The 13655-nt window shown below is 35.8% G+C and overlaps 1 protein-coding gene and 1 long non-coding RNA gene across 2 annotated transcripts; one reads left to right on the top strand and one right to left on the bottom strand.

Annotated features, from left to right (window-relative positions):
- Window positions 1-2776: 2776 nt before the first annotated feature.
- Window positions 2777-4284, top strand: LOC116167888. The gene is made up of 4 exons (XR_004144665.1): window positions 2777-2916; window positions 2972-3089; window positions 3134-3240; window positions 3290-4284. It is a non-coding gene; the product is annotated as an uncharacterized LOC116167888 (long non-coding RNA).
- A 7571-nt stretch (window positions 4285-11855) lies between these two features.
- LOC116167884 lies at window positions 11856-12927 on the bottom strand. Its single transcript, XM_031483483.1, has 2 exons — window positions 12740-12927; window positions 11856-12425 (listed from the first exon to the last, which is right to left on the bottom strand). The coding sequence occupies exons 1-2, from the start codon at window positions 12864-12866 to the stop codon at window positions 11929-11931; spliced, it is 624 nt and encodes a 207-aa protein (XP_031339343.1). The 5' UTR covers window positions 12867-12927; the 3' UTR covers window positions 11856-11928.
- Window positions 12928-13655: the final 728 nt, after the last annotated feature.

Below are 13655 nucleotides of genomic sequence, written 5' to 3'. Positions count from 1 at the left end.
ATGCGCCAAATATACCCACATACTCAACAAAAATTCCTTTCGAAACGGGGGGGGGGATTTTTGGCTTCTAAATTTCGAACGCAATTGGTGATGTGTAGCTGCAAGGATTTATATTGTAGGTCATTATCTAAAGACTCATCAACAATTAAGTGACCGTTTTCATCTATTAGCTATCGAGACAGGATTGGTCTTCTTTCAAAAGAAACTGGTGAGAAACCCAGAGATTTTGGGCACCTCTATCCACGAGTGGTGGCCAACAGAGCAGATGTTGGTTATAGGTCGTAAAGGACACACGGGTGAACAAAACACATTCAACAAATTTGTCAACCCAACAGAAGAATGCTGCGTGCAATGAAACGGACATAATTCTAGGTACCTACCTATACTAATTCGATAATGGGCCACTTTCACATTTTTTATTTATGTGATAAATCAATGCGGAACATAAAGAAATACCAGTATGCAAAATTTCACAATCCTAAACACACAAACTTTTAAATTATTTAAAGATAAGTTTTTCGCGCGCTTGGAAATCATTTTAAACGCTAGATTTTGCCGAGGCATGGTTGTGACGTCACAACTGTGTAAAAGTTCAGTGGCGGTATACTTCCATGTATACTTCAATGCGACGACGTAGCGTATGCGTTTGTTGTTGCTTACGTTTTCTCCTGTGTACCAAGTTTTTTCCGGCGAAATTTAAGTTGTTTAGATGTGAAAATGGTGTATCACTGGTGCATGGTGCCAATGTTAAAAGAAAGTTCACATAAAGCCACATTATCGAAGCAAATATGTTCAGTGCAACATCAAGACGCCTACAATATGTAAGAGCTGTGCCCCAATCAAACTTGATCCACTGATCCAGTCGAAAGTCCTCCTACTGCTACTCTGACACCAGCAAAACTAGCCGTGTGAAGAATAGTCTACCCCTAAAATTGTCATCTTCCGAATCGCAATCACACTCATCACAGACTTCGGAATATGACAGTCCAGCAGCTTGTACATCAGAGGACGATTTATCAAAAATTGAAACCAGCTTTAAAGAAAAGCTGTTACACAGTTACCATCGTTGAAAGACACTATTTATTTGTTTATTTGTTTGGCGAAATAACATACATAATGCAAGCATTCCAATTACATGGCGCTGGGATGCTGTACTTAACCTAGAACTACATAGAAATTAAGATCTAATCGAGGATCTAATATTACTTTCATTCAAAGAGCCGTGAAATAACGAGCGATCAAAAATGAGTTGCTGTCGAGTCGCCTTTGGAAGTTCAAGTTAAGTACGATTTCCCATGTAAACAAAAATTCCAAAGGTGACTCGACAGCAACTCATTTTTGATCGCATAGTATATCGATGTCTCTCTCACGGCACGTCTTAAGGCAGCCCTTCACGTACACACTTCGCTTCGAGCTTTGCATGACAGCATTGCACGAGTACAATTTTTACCCTTCACGTGCAGTCCTTGTTCGAAGTACGCCAAGTGTATTACGTTAAAAATCGCAGATTAATGAAGGTAATAAGTAAATAACAAGCAGCAGCAATAGGTAGTTCTTTTAGATCATAAAGAAAAAAGTAAAATAAGAAGAAAAAAGATATCGAGTAGAGTAAAGGAGTGGTAGGTATAAAAAAACGAGGTGCTGCCAATGATATTTATCTATTAATAGAAATCAATGTAAATCACTCTGAAGATTACCAAATTTACTTCCGGATACATATGCTGACATTAAATATAAATACTTAATTGTTGAAATTAAATTCGTTAAAATGCCTACAATACATTTTTCTGAAAGTGGCATTGAAAGTTTTACTGTCTCATTCCATCCAATATAATGAATATATTGTCTTATTTCGAACCTTGTATTCATGCTCGTAATCAAAACTACACATTGCAACTTTTGCGTGCCGCGCCAAGTTTTCCGACAGATTCGAAAACTTATACACGAGCCAAGTTGCAACAAAGTGCTGCTCGTCTGGTCCCTTCACGTTCGAGCTTTGCATGAATTCATGTTGGGCAATGTTCGTACAGGCAAAGCTCGAAGCGAAGTGCGTACGTGAAGGGCTGCCTTAAGAGATTAAATGTGGAAAATTTTTTGTCGACCTAAAAATACACTCTTCGTACTAATTTTTTTTTAACTTTCTCTATCATGTCCCCACCCACCCACGCACACACACCCTTTATCGTTTTTTTGCGCACAAGACACAAAACAAACCTGGTCGGGCGGACCTCTACAAACCTGGATCTACGAACACAAGAATGTAAACAAACACAGTTGTGACGTCGCACCAATGGCAGGGCGTTTGCAGCTGACGTCATATTTAAAGGGATTTCCAGTAATTGTTTTTACTATTTGTTTAAAAACAAATGATTTTTTTCAAAATTTAGTATTCGCCTCATGTATGGCGTATATACCTAGTACTTGCCACCTGTGCAAATTGTTTGCTAATAACGAAACCTTGCAAGTAGCCCATTCCGCGCTTTGTTTTTCTATCATTGAATAAACCGTCTAAGCTCAACGATCTAAATAATTCAATGTAATTGGGATGTCAATAAACTTTGCGAGTGGAGGTAAAATCCCGTAACCATGACTACTTACCTGCCTTTTGTGCGAGAAGTTAACAAAAAGTGGCGACTGATCATTTGCGCTTGGAAATTTTCATTGTGTGATTACTTATTTCCACTCATTCATTCAAAGTTTGGTTAATATAATTAGTGTGTCCAATTATATTTAATCTAATAAAATTCAATAACAATAACCGCTTTAGTTTATTGCATTACGCACCTCCTGTCAAGTGGAACGGTTCTTTCCCATTAGAACGTTATTATCATCTATGTAGGTAATTTGTGGCGTAGTGGGTTTTCTTTTTCTTCTACATCGCCGCGCAAAAAATTGAGACCCAAAAAACCACTTGTGGTTTGCATAACAAAGACCCTTATTATCAAGAGAGTAAAATAAGTTATAATTTTAGTAATTTTCTATAAACCAAGTCGTGTCGTTGGAAACGTTGATTTAAAAAAACGAGCCATTGCACTCGCGCAAGTGGCTAAGGATATTTCCATCATGCGAAAGTGCGAGTATAAAGTCAGGTAATTAATTTTTTCTTTAATGCCTGAATTAAATGTGCTAATAGTTTTTTAGATAGAACACAATAAAAAAGGAGTTTTGTTTATAAAAAAGCTAAATATCTTAATAATGATACAAAAAGGCCTTCAAAAATGTTTACGTTATTTTGTATTGGTAAGCGCATAGGTACTTCATATAACTTTACCCTTTGCATATTTTCTAGGGGAATTTGTCGAAGAAAAAAAAATCCGCTTATCTGATGGTTTCCTCAGTCTGTCGGTCTGTTCCTTGTCTAACTTGAGAACAAAAGAGACAACGATGTCAACCATTCGTCAATCGATTTCTACGAGTTCAAGGATCAGTCCTATTGAATATGAGCCAGGTTAAAAGTCTGGTCTGTTTGGAATACAATAACTTTAGAATGGAAAAAATTGTTTATTCTGGCAATGGCAATGGCATGGATATTGGATTAACAAAAATATTTCAGTGTATTTAAAAATTAAACAGCGATCGGCTGCAATTATTACACTGGGTTTAGGTGGGTTTTAAATTGGTTACTACGGCTAACAGAAAGGTCAAATGGTCCCTTAAATTCCGGTTCTGTGAGCAGACCTAAACTGAACTGCGCCTATTATATTATAATAAAGACATTGTCATTATTCTGTCAGTGGGGCCAATGAGCCTCCAACTTGGTTCTGTGAACCAGTGTGTGCATTTCAACCCCTAATACCAGTCCGCATTCTCGTAGCCAATGGATCCTGAGTACTGTTATATACGCATTCGCTGGTTAGACCGAAATTAAAAGGTCAAAATGGCATATAAAACGAATATATTATTTTTATTATTTAAATCCGGCCCAAAAGATGGACAGTTGATTAAATTCGTTGCGGTTATTGTAAAATGTTTGTGTGGCTTGTAAATGAAAAGAGAGACTCTTACGATGTGTTTAATTTACCTTGTTTCTGTGCTACTTCAAATAAAAGAACCGACAGACGACTACCTCTAAAATAATAACATCAAATACCACAAGACACGGCGTAAAATCTAAAGCCCTAACACCATCATCTAGGTCCTAGGAAATCTTGGTCTGGGAGAAGGTGAGTGATATAAATAAACAAGTGTAATTATCCATGTATCACTACAGTATAGGTGTACCTACGATTTACTATTGACATTTTTCGCACTGCACCTCTCACCCTTCATCGGCAGGAACATCCGCGCGAGTGATAAAAATACCTGGCATTCATGACAGTGAATAGTAAGTACATAATTATCAGCTGTCATGAATGACAGGTATTTCACATAATTACCACCCATTTTTCGTGGAGCCCGATTCAAACAATTAAATCGAAAATTCAACGAGGAACTGGTATCCGTTTTTTCCCTACGTCAGTGTACAACTAACTACTAATATGAATTTATTACACTGATTTATTTATTTATTTATTTATTTATTTATTTATTTATTTATTTATTTATTTATTTATTTATTTATTTATTTATTTATTTATTTAATTATTTATTTATTTATTTATTTATTTATTTATTTATTTATTTATTTATTTATTTATTTATTTATTTATTTATTTATTTATTATCCCTCTCTTGTTCTATTCAATTACAGAGTGGCCCCCATAATGCTTTTTAAAGGTGCCTCTGCAGAAGGTCTTAAGTTGTTCTATAGTACTCCGGTATTTACCTTACGAATTTGGAAAACTGCAGAAAAACTGCAGGTATTTAGTGATTGAACTACAACAGTTAATTGTTAGTTATCACTTACTTGTGCTCAAATTTATTACACGTAAATTTGTAACACGAGCGCGGAATCGATTTTGAGACTATTCAATATAGCAAAGAAAAACTAGAACATTATTGAATAAACACATCAATCATCATATTTCCCGAAAAGAATACATAACATCCGTCTTTATTCCTTATCATCGGTGACCTTTATCGACTTGAAGGCGACGTGATGTCGCCCCGATCTCGCTTTATAATATTGGCTACAGTATATTTACCACGCTTCAGCATTTTTCCAGCGATGAAACATTTAATTTTATCATAGAAACGCTTTGCATTAGTCATAGTATCGTTAAGTTGACCTGAAACACAACCTTTACTAAGGAAACTCATGTACACTAATGAATCAACTGTTAGACATGCGCACATCCGCAAATCTGAGATTTACCAACACAAACTAGAAAATCTTAGGATTAACCGTTACGACGTGGCAGAAGTCCGAAATTATACTGATGGTACATTTTTTCCTAGTTTTACTAGACGTAGTTGGTAAATCCTAGGTTTAACACGTTTACCGAAATTTGGCGTTTTATAGTAACGTATCAACTAATGCAATGAGATGAGGTTATCACAAAGAGCTTAAGTATGATTAATAAAAAAAAATGTTATTAAACACTTACCGACATGCAACTACTGACGTAAGGAGTTAAACAATTAGGTTTTATGCGATATTTGTCGGTTAAATTTTTCTAAAGCACGTCCTATCTAATCCACGAAAAAAAGTCGATTGAACCCTTATGGCACGTTTCAAGATCAATTTCTAAACATACTGACGCTCAATCTTGAATTAATCAACTGTTTCATTAATTTACTATGGTTACATAACCTCCACCTCTAAAGATCAATTCTTTGAGTACCTACGCTCATAATTGGTCCACAATAATATTCAGTGAATTATAGTTACCAAATATCGTGTTGGAGTAGGAATTTGGGATGAGAAAATCGAAATATACCCAAAAAGTCATTTACACTTTTGAGGTATTTCATTTCCATAGCGTTCTAGATCGTGAGAGGTATTATTATTATATTACTCCATTACCTCTTATTGAAATCGGAGGGGAACTGGTTTCATCCTTCAGGCCCTTCAGGGTATCATTGTATTTATAAACGAACCTTTATAAATACAATGGGATAGTATCGTAATGGAAGGTCTAAATGAAAGGAATTAAGTTCTACTACTCACAGCCCCTCCATCAAAGCCTTGTCGTGATCTGTTATAATTCTTCATATCTCTGGCCGGGTGTCGGAGGAGGGTACTCATAAAGAGCGGCTGAAACGTCTAGAAGAAACATATCCACTGGTAATGTCAATAATTTCATTGCGAAGATCTCAAAAATGGTGTGATTTTTCTCTTTTATTCTACACTTCCGTAGTCTATTCGTGAATGTTCTTGTGTAGAAAGTGTTAGTTATAAGTTACTCTCTCCGTTACAGTTTCTGCGCCATGCGAATTTGTACTTAACGAAATTTATTTTATACCTACGTAGAAAGATTTAAAATTAATTAGAAATTGGGTGATGACCTCTTTTCTATCAGTTTTATAACTTCTTTTTTCTTGATCACAATAAGTTTTAATGTCCGTTTGCTTACTAGCGGTTTGATTTTAAAAGCGCTCCTACTCGAAAATGTCCCTTCGCGTATATTTTACCAGTCGTAAATAAAAAGGCCTTGCTACGAATCAGGCTGCTAAAAACGAGGCTAAAAAGTTGTTTCTCGTCCCGTAATTTACTATAGTTCGTCTATTCGCGCATATACATATAAAATTTCAGGTGACCCGCAATTTGTCACAAACCCTAATTAGGGTCTCCACGACGCGACGCACACGAATACGAAAAGCTTTTGTATTTACGCGAAATAAACCAAGAATAATAATTATAGCGATCACGCTCGTAACTTTCCTGTTACAGCGTACCTTATGTAGTACGTAACCACTCGCGAATATCAGCTTAGAACAGTTTCATTCAGTGGAGTATTCAAAAAAGTTCTTATAAATTGGTTCATATTTGGTGGTTTTCTTGATAGTTCTTTTCCCATCATAAAATAAACGAGCTTGTTGGGTACACTCTTGGCTTCCAACTTTCGAAAGCGTTTGATGGTTTCTGGAAAGCTTAGCATATGATACAAACCTACCTAAATGATCAAATGTTAAACTCTTAATGAAAATCTAGACTAACCTAATTCTACAGCATACGCATGCTCTTACGCAATGTTTGCGATCATATTTTATATAAATAAAATACAAGAGAGTTCAAGTCAAAGTAAACAACTTGGCTTACGTGCCATCCTGCCACAATCATAATTATACTAGTACCTACCTACCTACGTCTAGGTAAAATCAAATTTTGCATAAATTTCCCTAATTTTATTTAGCCTTTCTTTACGTTGTAGTGACAATAAAGATGAGCGATATATGCTAATTAATAGGGCAATTAATTAAGTTGATCGTGTATACCTAATCCCGAATTCTAACATTTCAAAAGCGCAATATAAAAAAAATCGACTGTAACATATTCATAGTTTTAAATGTTCAATGACGTTTCCAGTTCGTTAAACACAAACCATAACATTTTCGAACCTTGACCAACAGCAACATAAAGAAGATTCTAATTTTTATATGCCATTAGGGTAATTACGCTATTGTTGATAGAACTATTTATCATAGTGGTTTGCACTATTCATTAAAATAGGGTGCTTTGTTGTTTCCTTGATTCTGCGTGACGTTCTGATATTTTGAAGAAATTCTTTGATTATGTATAATTAATTAGCGGAGAGATGTTATATAACATAGTCATCTAGCGGAATGAGGTATTATTTAAATAATTAAAGGTTAGGCATATTTCCACAAAATTCAAATTATGCCCTTGCATTTTTGAGAAACAAATTGCGTACGATTACTTTTGTACTGTTTCTATACTCATTCTGCAGGTGAGAGGTTAAAACAAGTAATAAGTATCTGTAATCTTGCCAGACTCATTTTTTACCTAGTTTTTTTTATTGACATATTTCAAATACACCTAATGAAGCATTTCCCTTCAATCGGCAAAAGTAATTGCATACATGGGCAGACGGAGAGGCGGGAGGAAAAACATTTTTTCTGGAGTATGGTATCGTATCGTATGGGTGGTCCTCCCTAGGTACAGACTAAACGGCAGTCGTGGTTTGAGTGCCGGGTTCGCCAGAGTTACATGGTGCATCCCATCCCGGCGATGTACATCCCGGCAACGTACACCCCGGCACCGCTTTCGCGGTGACAACTCATCCCGACGCCCATTACTATCCCGGAATTGGTCATCCCGGCGATTTATACCCGGCGACGACCTATCCCGGCGCCTATTACTTTCTCGACAATGCACACCTAATGACGTTTGCTCAACCCCATTTTCCTTTTGTGTTTTTTTTTGATAATGATATACTGTAGAAGCGGTTGTCAAATTAGTGGTTGTTATGGTTGAAATATGCAAGGAAGCTCAAAGAAGCCCTCTTGTTTACACAATTGCCAACAGTGCAAAGGACATACTTTTTGAAAATTGCTTTTTACCGTTTACATACGCAGGTTGAGACCAGAAGACTTTACCTAACTATAAATGGCATAATTTCAATTTGATACTGTAGTTCCTATTCAGATTGTATTATTCTAGAAAGGAAAAAGCGCCCTCTATACAATAACAAATAAGAAAACTTAATTCCGGTGAATTGTTTCAAGATAATAAACATGAATTTATTTCATATGTTTACCTCGTCTTAAATGTTTTCCATCTCCCCAATCGCAGAGTTCAAATTACTGGGATGACCGTGGCCGAGATTTACATGCCCTCCTTTACACTAAAGGAACATTTTACCCATATTTTGGATAAATACACTTTCAGTAATTCAGTAATTCAGTAATGTTTATTGTTCAACAGATTAGTAATCCATAAATGAACAATTATAGAAGTAAATATAGAGGCGTATACATACATTATTATTAAATAATTATAAAAAAAGAAGTAAAATAAAAAAAAAAGATAAATGGAATATAATTGTTACAAATTAGTAAGAAAAGTAAACAAACAATAACAGAAAAGGGTATGTGTATATAATGGTACACGTAATGTTGCAAAGTAGAAAGCAATTCTATAAATGAAGGCAAAATAATAATTACAAAACTCTGTTAATTAAAAATAGAACTTAAAAACTTCCAGTAAATAGAATTCGAAGATATAAATAGTAGGAGGTACAGATAGACGGCAATGGGGATCTTTTATTGTAAAATACCCACTACCGTCGAGTTCGAAGTTTAATAGAAAAATAACCCTTGGGTCAATTTTATTCGACCGGGTATCAAAAATTAAAATTTAATTCTACGTCATTTAGGTCTAACGGTATTTTCATTATTTCAGTACTAGAGAACGCTTCAAAGTGACCAATTTTTGAGGTTTGCCGCACCACAACCAAGTAAACTCCCTTCAAACTAAAATTACTCAACCAAATCCCTTCAAATTGTAGTATGTTATAGATTAAACAGTTGATACGTAAAAAAATAGTTTAAGAAATTTTATTTTTGAGCCCAAGGCTATAGGGACTTTAATATTATGATTTTACGAAAAATATATCAAATATGATTTGTATATGTAACACTAGAAATACCAGACCCTACGGGCCTGTGTGGCATCCTACATGAACATCAACTATCAGCATTAGTTTGGCGAATTTTGATGAGACCCAGTACCTTTTCTTTATTCATTTACTTCTCACACATCGATTCGCTTTTTATTGAGCGGTTTGTCTAATCCACAAATACTTTTGCGCATGCAGCTTTGGACGGGTTTAATGTACTCATGCGTTTTAGACTCCTGGAATTGTTTGAAATAGGTAGCCTATACCTTGAAGTGGTACCAGACGGCCATCAAATTTCACGAGAAAACCTATTGATCTTAAATTTCGCAAACACATGCCTTTAGTGGTATCAAGTAAAACTGTGAAAATGGGGTGAGGGGGCGCGGGAGGTGAACACACGTTCTGCTCTTCATGGTATTTTATTGAAAGGTTTAATCGAAATGAATTGCTTTCCACTAACTATAACTTTCCTGCGCGACTCCTTTTCAAGATCAGTGGGTGGAGGGGGTGAGGGTGGGGGTGAAAGTTGGTTTTATCTTTAATGGTATTCGAATTAAAGGTCGCACCAAAAGGAACTACCAATTACCTCCCTTCTTTCTTACCGCTAATCAAAATACATGGTACTCTAATGAAAGGTCTCAACGAAAGGAATTGATTTATACTAACCCTAGTCCTCCTCCTCGACCCCTTATCGTAAATGGATATAATTCCTTATATTTCCAAAGCGGATCGTCGGAGAAGAGTACTTATAAAAGGTGATTGGGAAGAAATATACCAATTGGTGATGTCAAAACTTGCATTGGGAATATCTCGAGAATGGAATGCCGGAAGACTAAAAACTAACTAACAAAGAGAGATTCGGGCGTAGGGGTGTTAAACAATGCGCTTTATCTGTACAAGAGTTGTGCACAATTTGTACTTGTTTACATACGTATAAGACGCTTGATTTCAGAAGAAAAATGTTATTTTCTAACCTCCAGCGCTCCAGCTACCATTACAATAGTACATAATGTCTGATTATTAAGGATCCTAAGATCCTTTATAGTTTTGTATTGTCGTCAGTCCGTCCGTCCATCCGTCCGTCCGTGTGCGCTATAACTTCGAGTGCATCGGGAAAAGGAACAACTGCAGGCTCAATATAATAGAAATCAACTTATTTCATTCTCTAGGTCATATATTGAGTTCGGACTTTCGCTAGATTATTCCCTATGACTCTTAGATTTGTAACAATTGAATATAACTATTCTCTGTGGTCTAGGTCAAAAGTTTTAGAGCAAAATGTACCAAAAATTATTCTTTACACATGAATTTGGAGTTGTAAAAGCTTTCAATCGCATTATCTAGATATTAAAAGAGTAAGTACATCCCGTACACATTTGATAACCGCATGTGTGTGATTCAAAAATTAAATTATTTTTCTAAGGCCACATGGATTTTCGTTATTCATGCACCAAGATCATTTGTAGCAAGATTAAGAGCATTATCTCAATGCCCAAGACATGAATTTAATGTATTTTGTAAGATTTAAATAAATTGTCGTTTAAGGTGATTGTAATACTGAGGATCCTTCGATATTTCGTTGTATCGGTTTATTCAACACTATAAATTGATAACGACTAAGTTTGACGCTACAACCAGTCACAGAGCCGATTTCATGCAATTTCTAATTGTCCACTCAAGAAACTGAACAAAAAAATGCTTATGATTTCCTTATAAGGTACAATTTCTGGTGCATCAAGAAACAATACCTATATCAACAAAGAAATCGACTCAATTCAAGAATCCTTTTCTGATCATCCCTACTGAAACCACCTAAAAAGAGATTGGTAATCAACATAAGCTTCAGATAGTTTAAAAATTTCATGCGACGTAACACTGCAAGTTGTAATGAGTACTTGTATTAATTATCTGCGAAGACCGGTGGCTGTTATGGGAAGAAGAAATCCTAGATTGCGGAACACAGCAATGCTAATGAATTGAGACAATCGCCAAGTAATAAATTATTATGCCTCATTTGAAAGGATAATTATTGTTTACTTGTAATTATTGAGAAGCTATCCACGCTCAATTTGTGAGAATATCGCAATTAATATTACAAGCAAAAAGTTTTACATTATAAAAGTTAGAACAATATTTACATACACCAAAATAGACATGATAGGAAACGAAAATTAAGGATTAATGAGTAATAAATGTTAGCAGAGGCCTCCGAAAGCAATTAGAAGTTTTAATTTTATAACTAAATTTGCATCTGTGAAATATTGCTGGTCTTACAAAGCTACAATACCATAATGATCCTTTGATATTTTAGAGAGAATTACATGAATATTCAATTTACGTCAACAACCCGTTTTTAAGTTAAAATTCCGAAATTCGTCGCAATAAAAGTATAGAGTTTCTGATTCGTCTTTATTTACATTTATTTAATAATTTAAGTCTTAAAAATATCAGTACAGTCCAATTTTTTTCACTTTCGTGCAGTGTTTCCGCTTCTGACGTCTATATCGTAAACGATTTCCGTGGTGGTAGTTTTTGGGGTGGTCTGTTTCGTTGGTGGTTTTACTGGACGTGGCGTAAATTTTCCAGGATAAGGCAATGTCACCTCATTCCTGTCGTCGCCGGAGTTGGATTCGCTGCTCTCGCCAGAGTCGCACGTGTGATGATCATGAGGGTAGTTGCGGTGGTGGTGGTGATGATGGGAAAAGTGGTGCTGGGTACCGTGATAATCGTGATCGATAACGTGATGATGCTGGCTAAATGAACCGTAATCTCCGCCAGGTAGTCGGTTGTAATAATTGCCAAACGGTGGGGTGTACTGCCCTGGATAGGGTCCGCGATTGGGGTGCGCATAGGGCACAAAATTTTGGACGAGATATCCGGTTTCGGATCCTACCAGATCTTCATCGCGGACAACAAACCTGCGATTTAATTTGTGGCCTTGTGCCAAGCTACTTTTTTCGTTTGCTGCAACAAATAAAAAATTGAAAGTTGACAGTAATTTTAGCAAATTGGTAGTTATTCAATAAAGGTGAACGATTCCTATACTATATCCTTGAAAACAAAAAGGTAATTTACCGGGTTAAAAAACATTAATATCGAATTATAATTGAGGTGTACTTAATTAAAGCTTCAGGGGGTGAAAAATTTGCTTGAAATGTGTAGGTAGAAAGTGGATATGATTTGTAAACGCAGGCTAAACCTTGTAATTTAAACAATTTCCTCGATAATCTTCAGGTTAAAGTTTATCAAATCCAGCCAATTCCACAATAAAAACTCACCATGTGGAGATATTCCTTTGATTATCTTATTTTCTGGCAGTTCAGATACTGGCACGGCAAACACATGAGATAAAGTAAACGCAATCACCAGTGCTGTTACACTTAACATTTTCCTTGGAGCACTCATCGTCGACTGAACGTATCGCAAACTCACTGATCTTATAAGTTGCGTTTGTTAATATAGTACGTGATAACTAGTAGTAGTCGGGATTTTGTTGAACGGACCGACAGAAAATAGGAAAAACCGCAAAGGTCGAACTCCTACACTATGCGTTTCTCTATCGGTAGCCGCGTATGATTCACATCATCTTAGTCGATCAAACAGGTGAAAATACCAAGGTTAAGTTTCTGCGACTTTGGTGGTTTTTGTGATTCAGGCGTATATCCTTCCGGATTTCTCGTAAATTCGTTCATTACGTATCAAATTTATAAAGTGAATTATTTGCTCAAATCCAAGAAAGTTCTTCGTTTGTCCTAAATTGGTCACGATCAAGATCATTCTCACTCTCACGTGAGCTGTTATTTATTAACGACCGCATACGAAATAAGTACCTAATCCGTAATTATTGGAGAAGAAAATGACTAAGGTGTTTTCAGTGGAGAGTTTAACCACCAATGAATTTTAAATTGTAACATTAATTAGCTTCTAACTGCCACTGATATTAAATTAAAAGCAAAGACGGCGATTATTAATTTCCTTATCCCTATGTTTCATGAAAGGTAGGTAGTTTTCCAGATTTTGGCGTTGCGGTAAAAATGTTCAACTGAATTTTGGTAGCAACTTCCCCTTGCGTTATCTGTAAATGGAGTGGGAAAACGTAAGACTGGGATAAATTTTCCATGAGCTAACTATTAACAAAAATTAGCAGCACGGACAAAGGCCAGAGTCGTCATCTTTTTACAATTACATATCAAC

Source organism: Photinus pyralis, unplaced genomic scaffold (assembly GCF_008802855.1).
Source record: "Photinus pyralis isolate 1611_PpyrPB1 unplaced genomic scaffold, Ppyr1.3 Ppyr1.4_LG4, whole genome shotgun sequence".
In the NCBI taxonomy this organism is placed as follows: domain Eukaryota; kingdom Metazoa; phylum Arthropoda; class Insecta; order Coleoptera; family Lampyridae; genus Photinus; species Photinus pyralis.
Note: the sequence above shows the minus strand (reverse complement) of the source record. Positions and strands in the feature narration are given on the sequence as shown.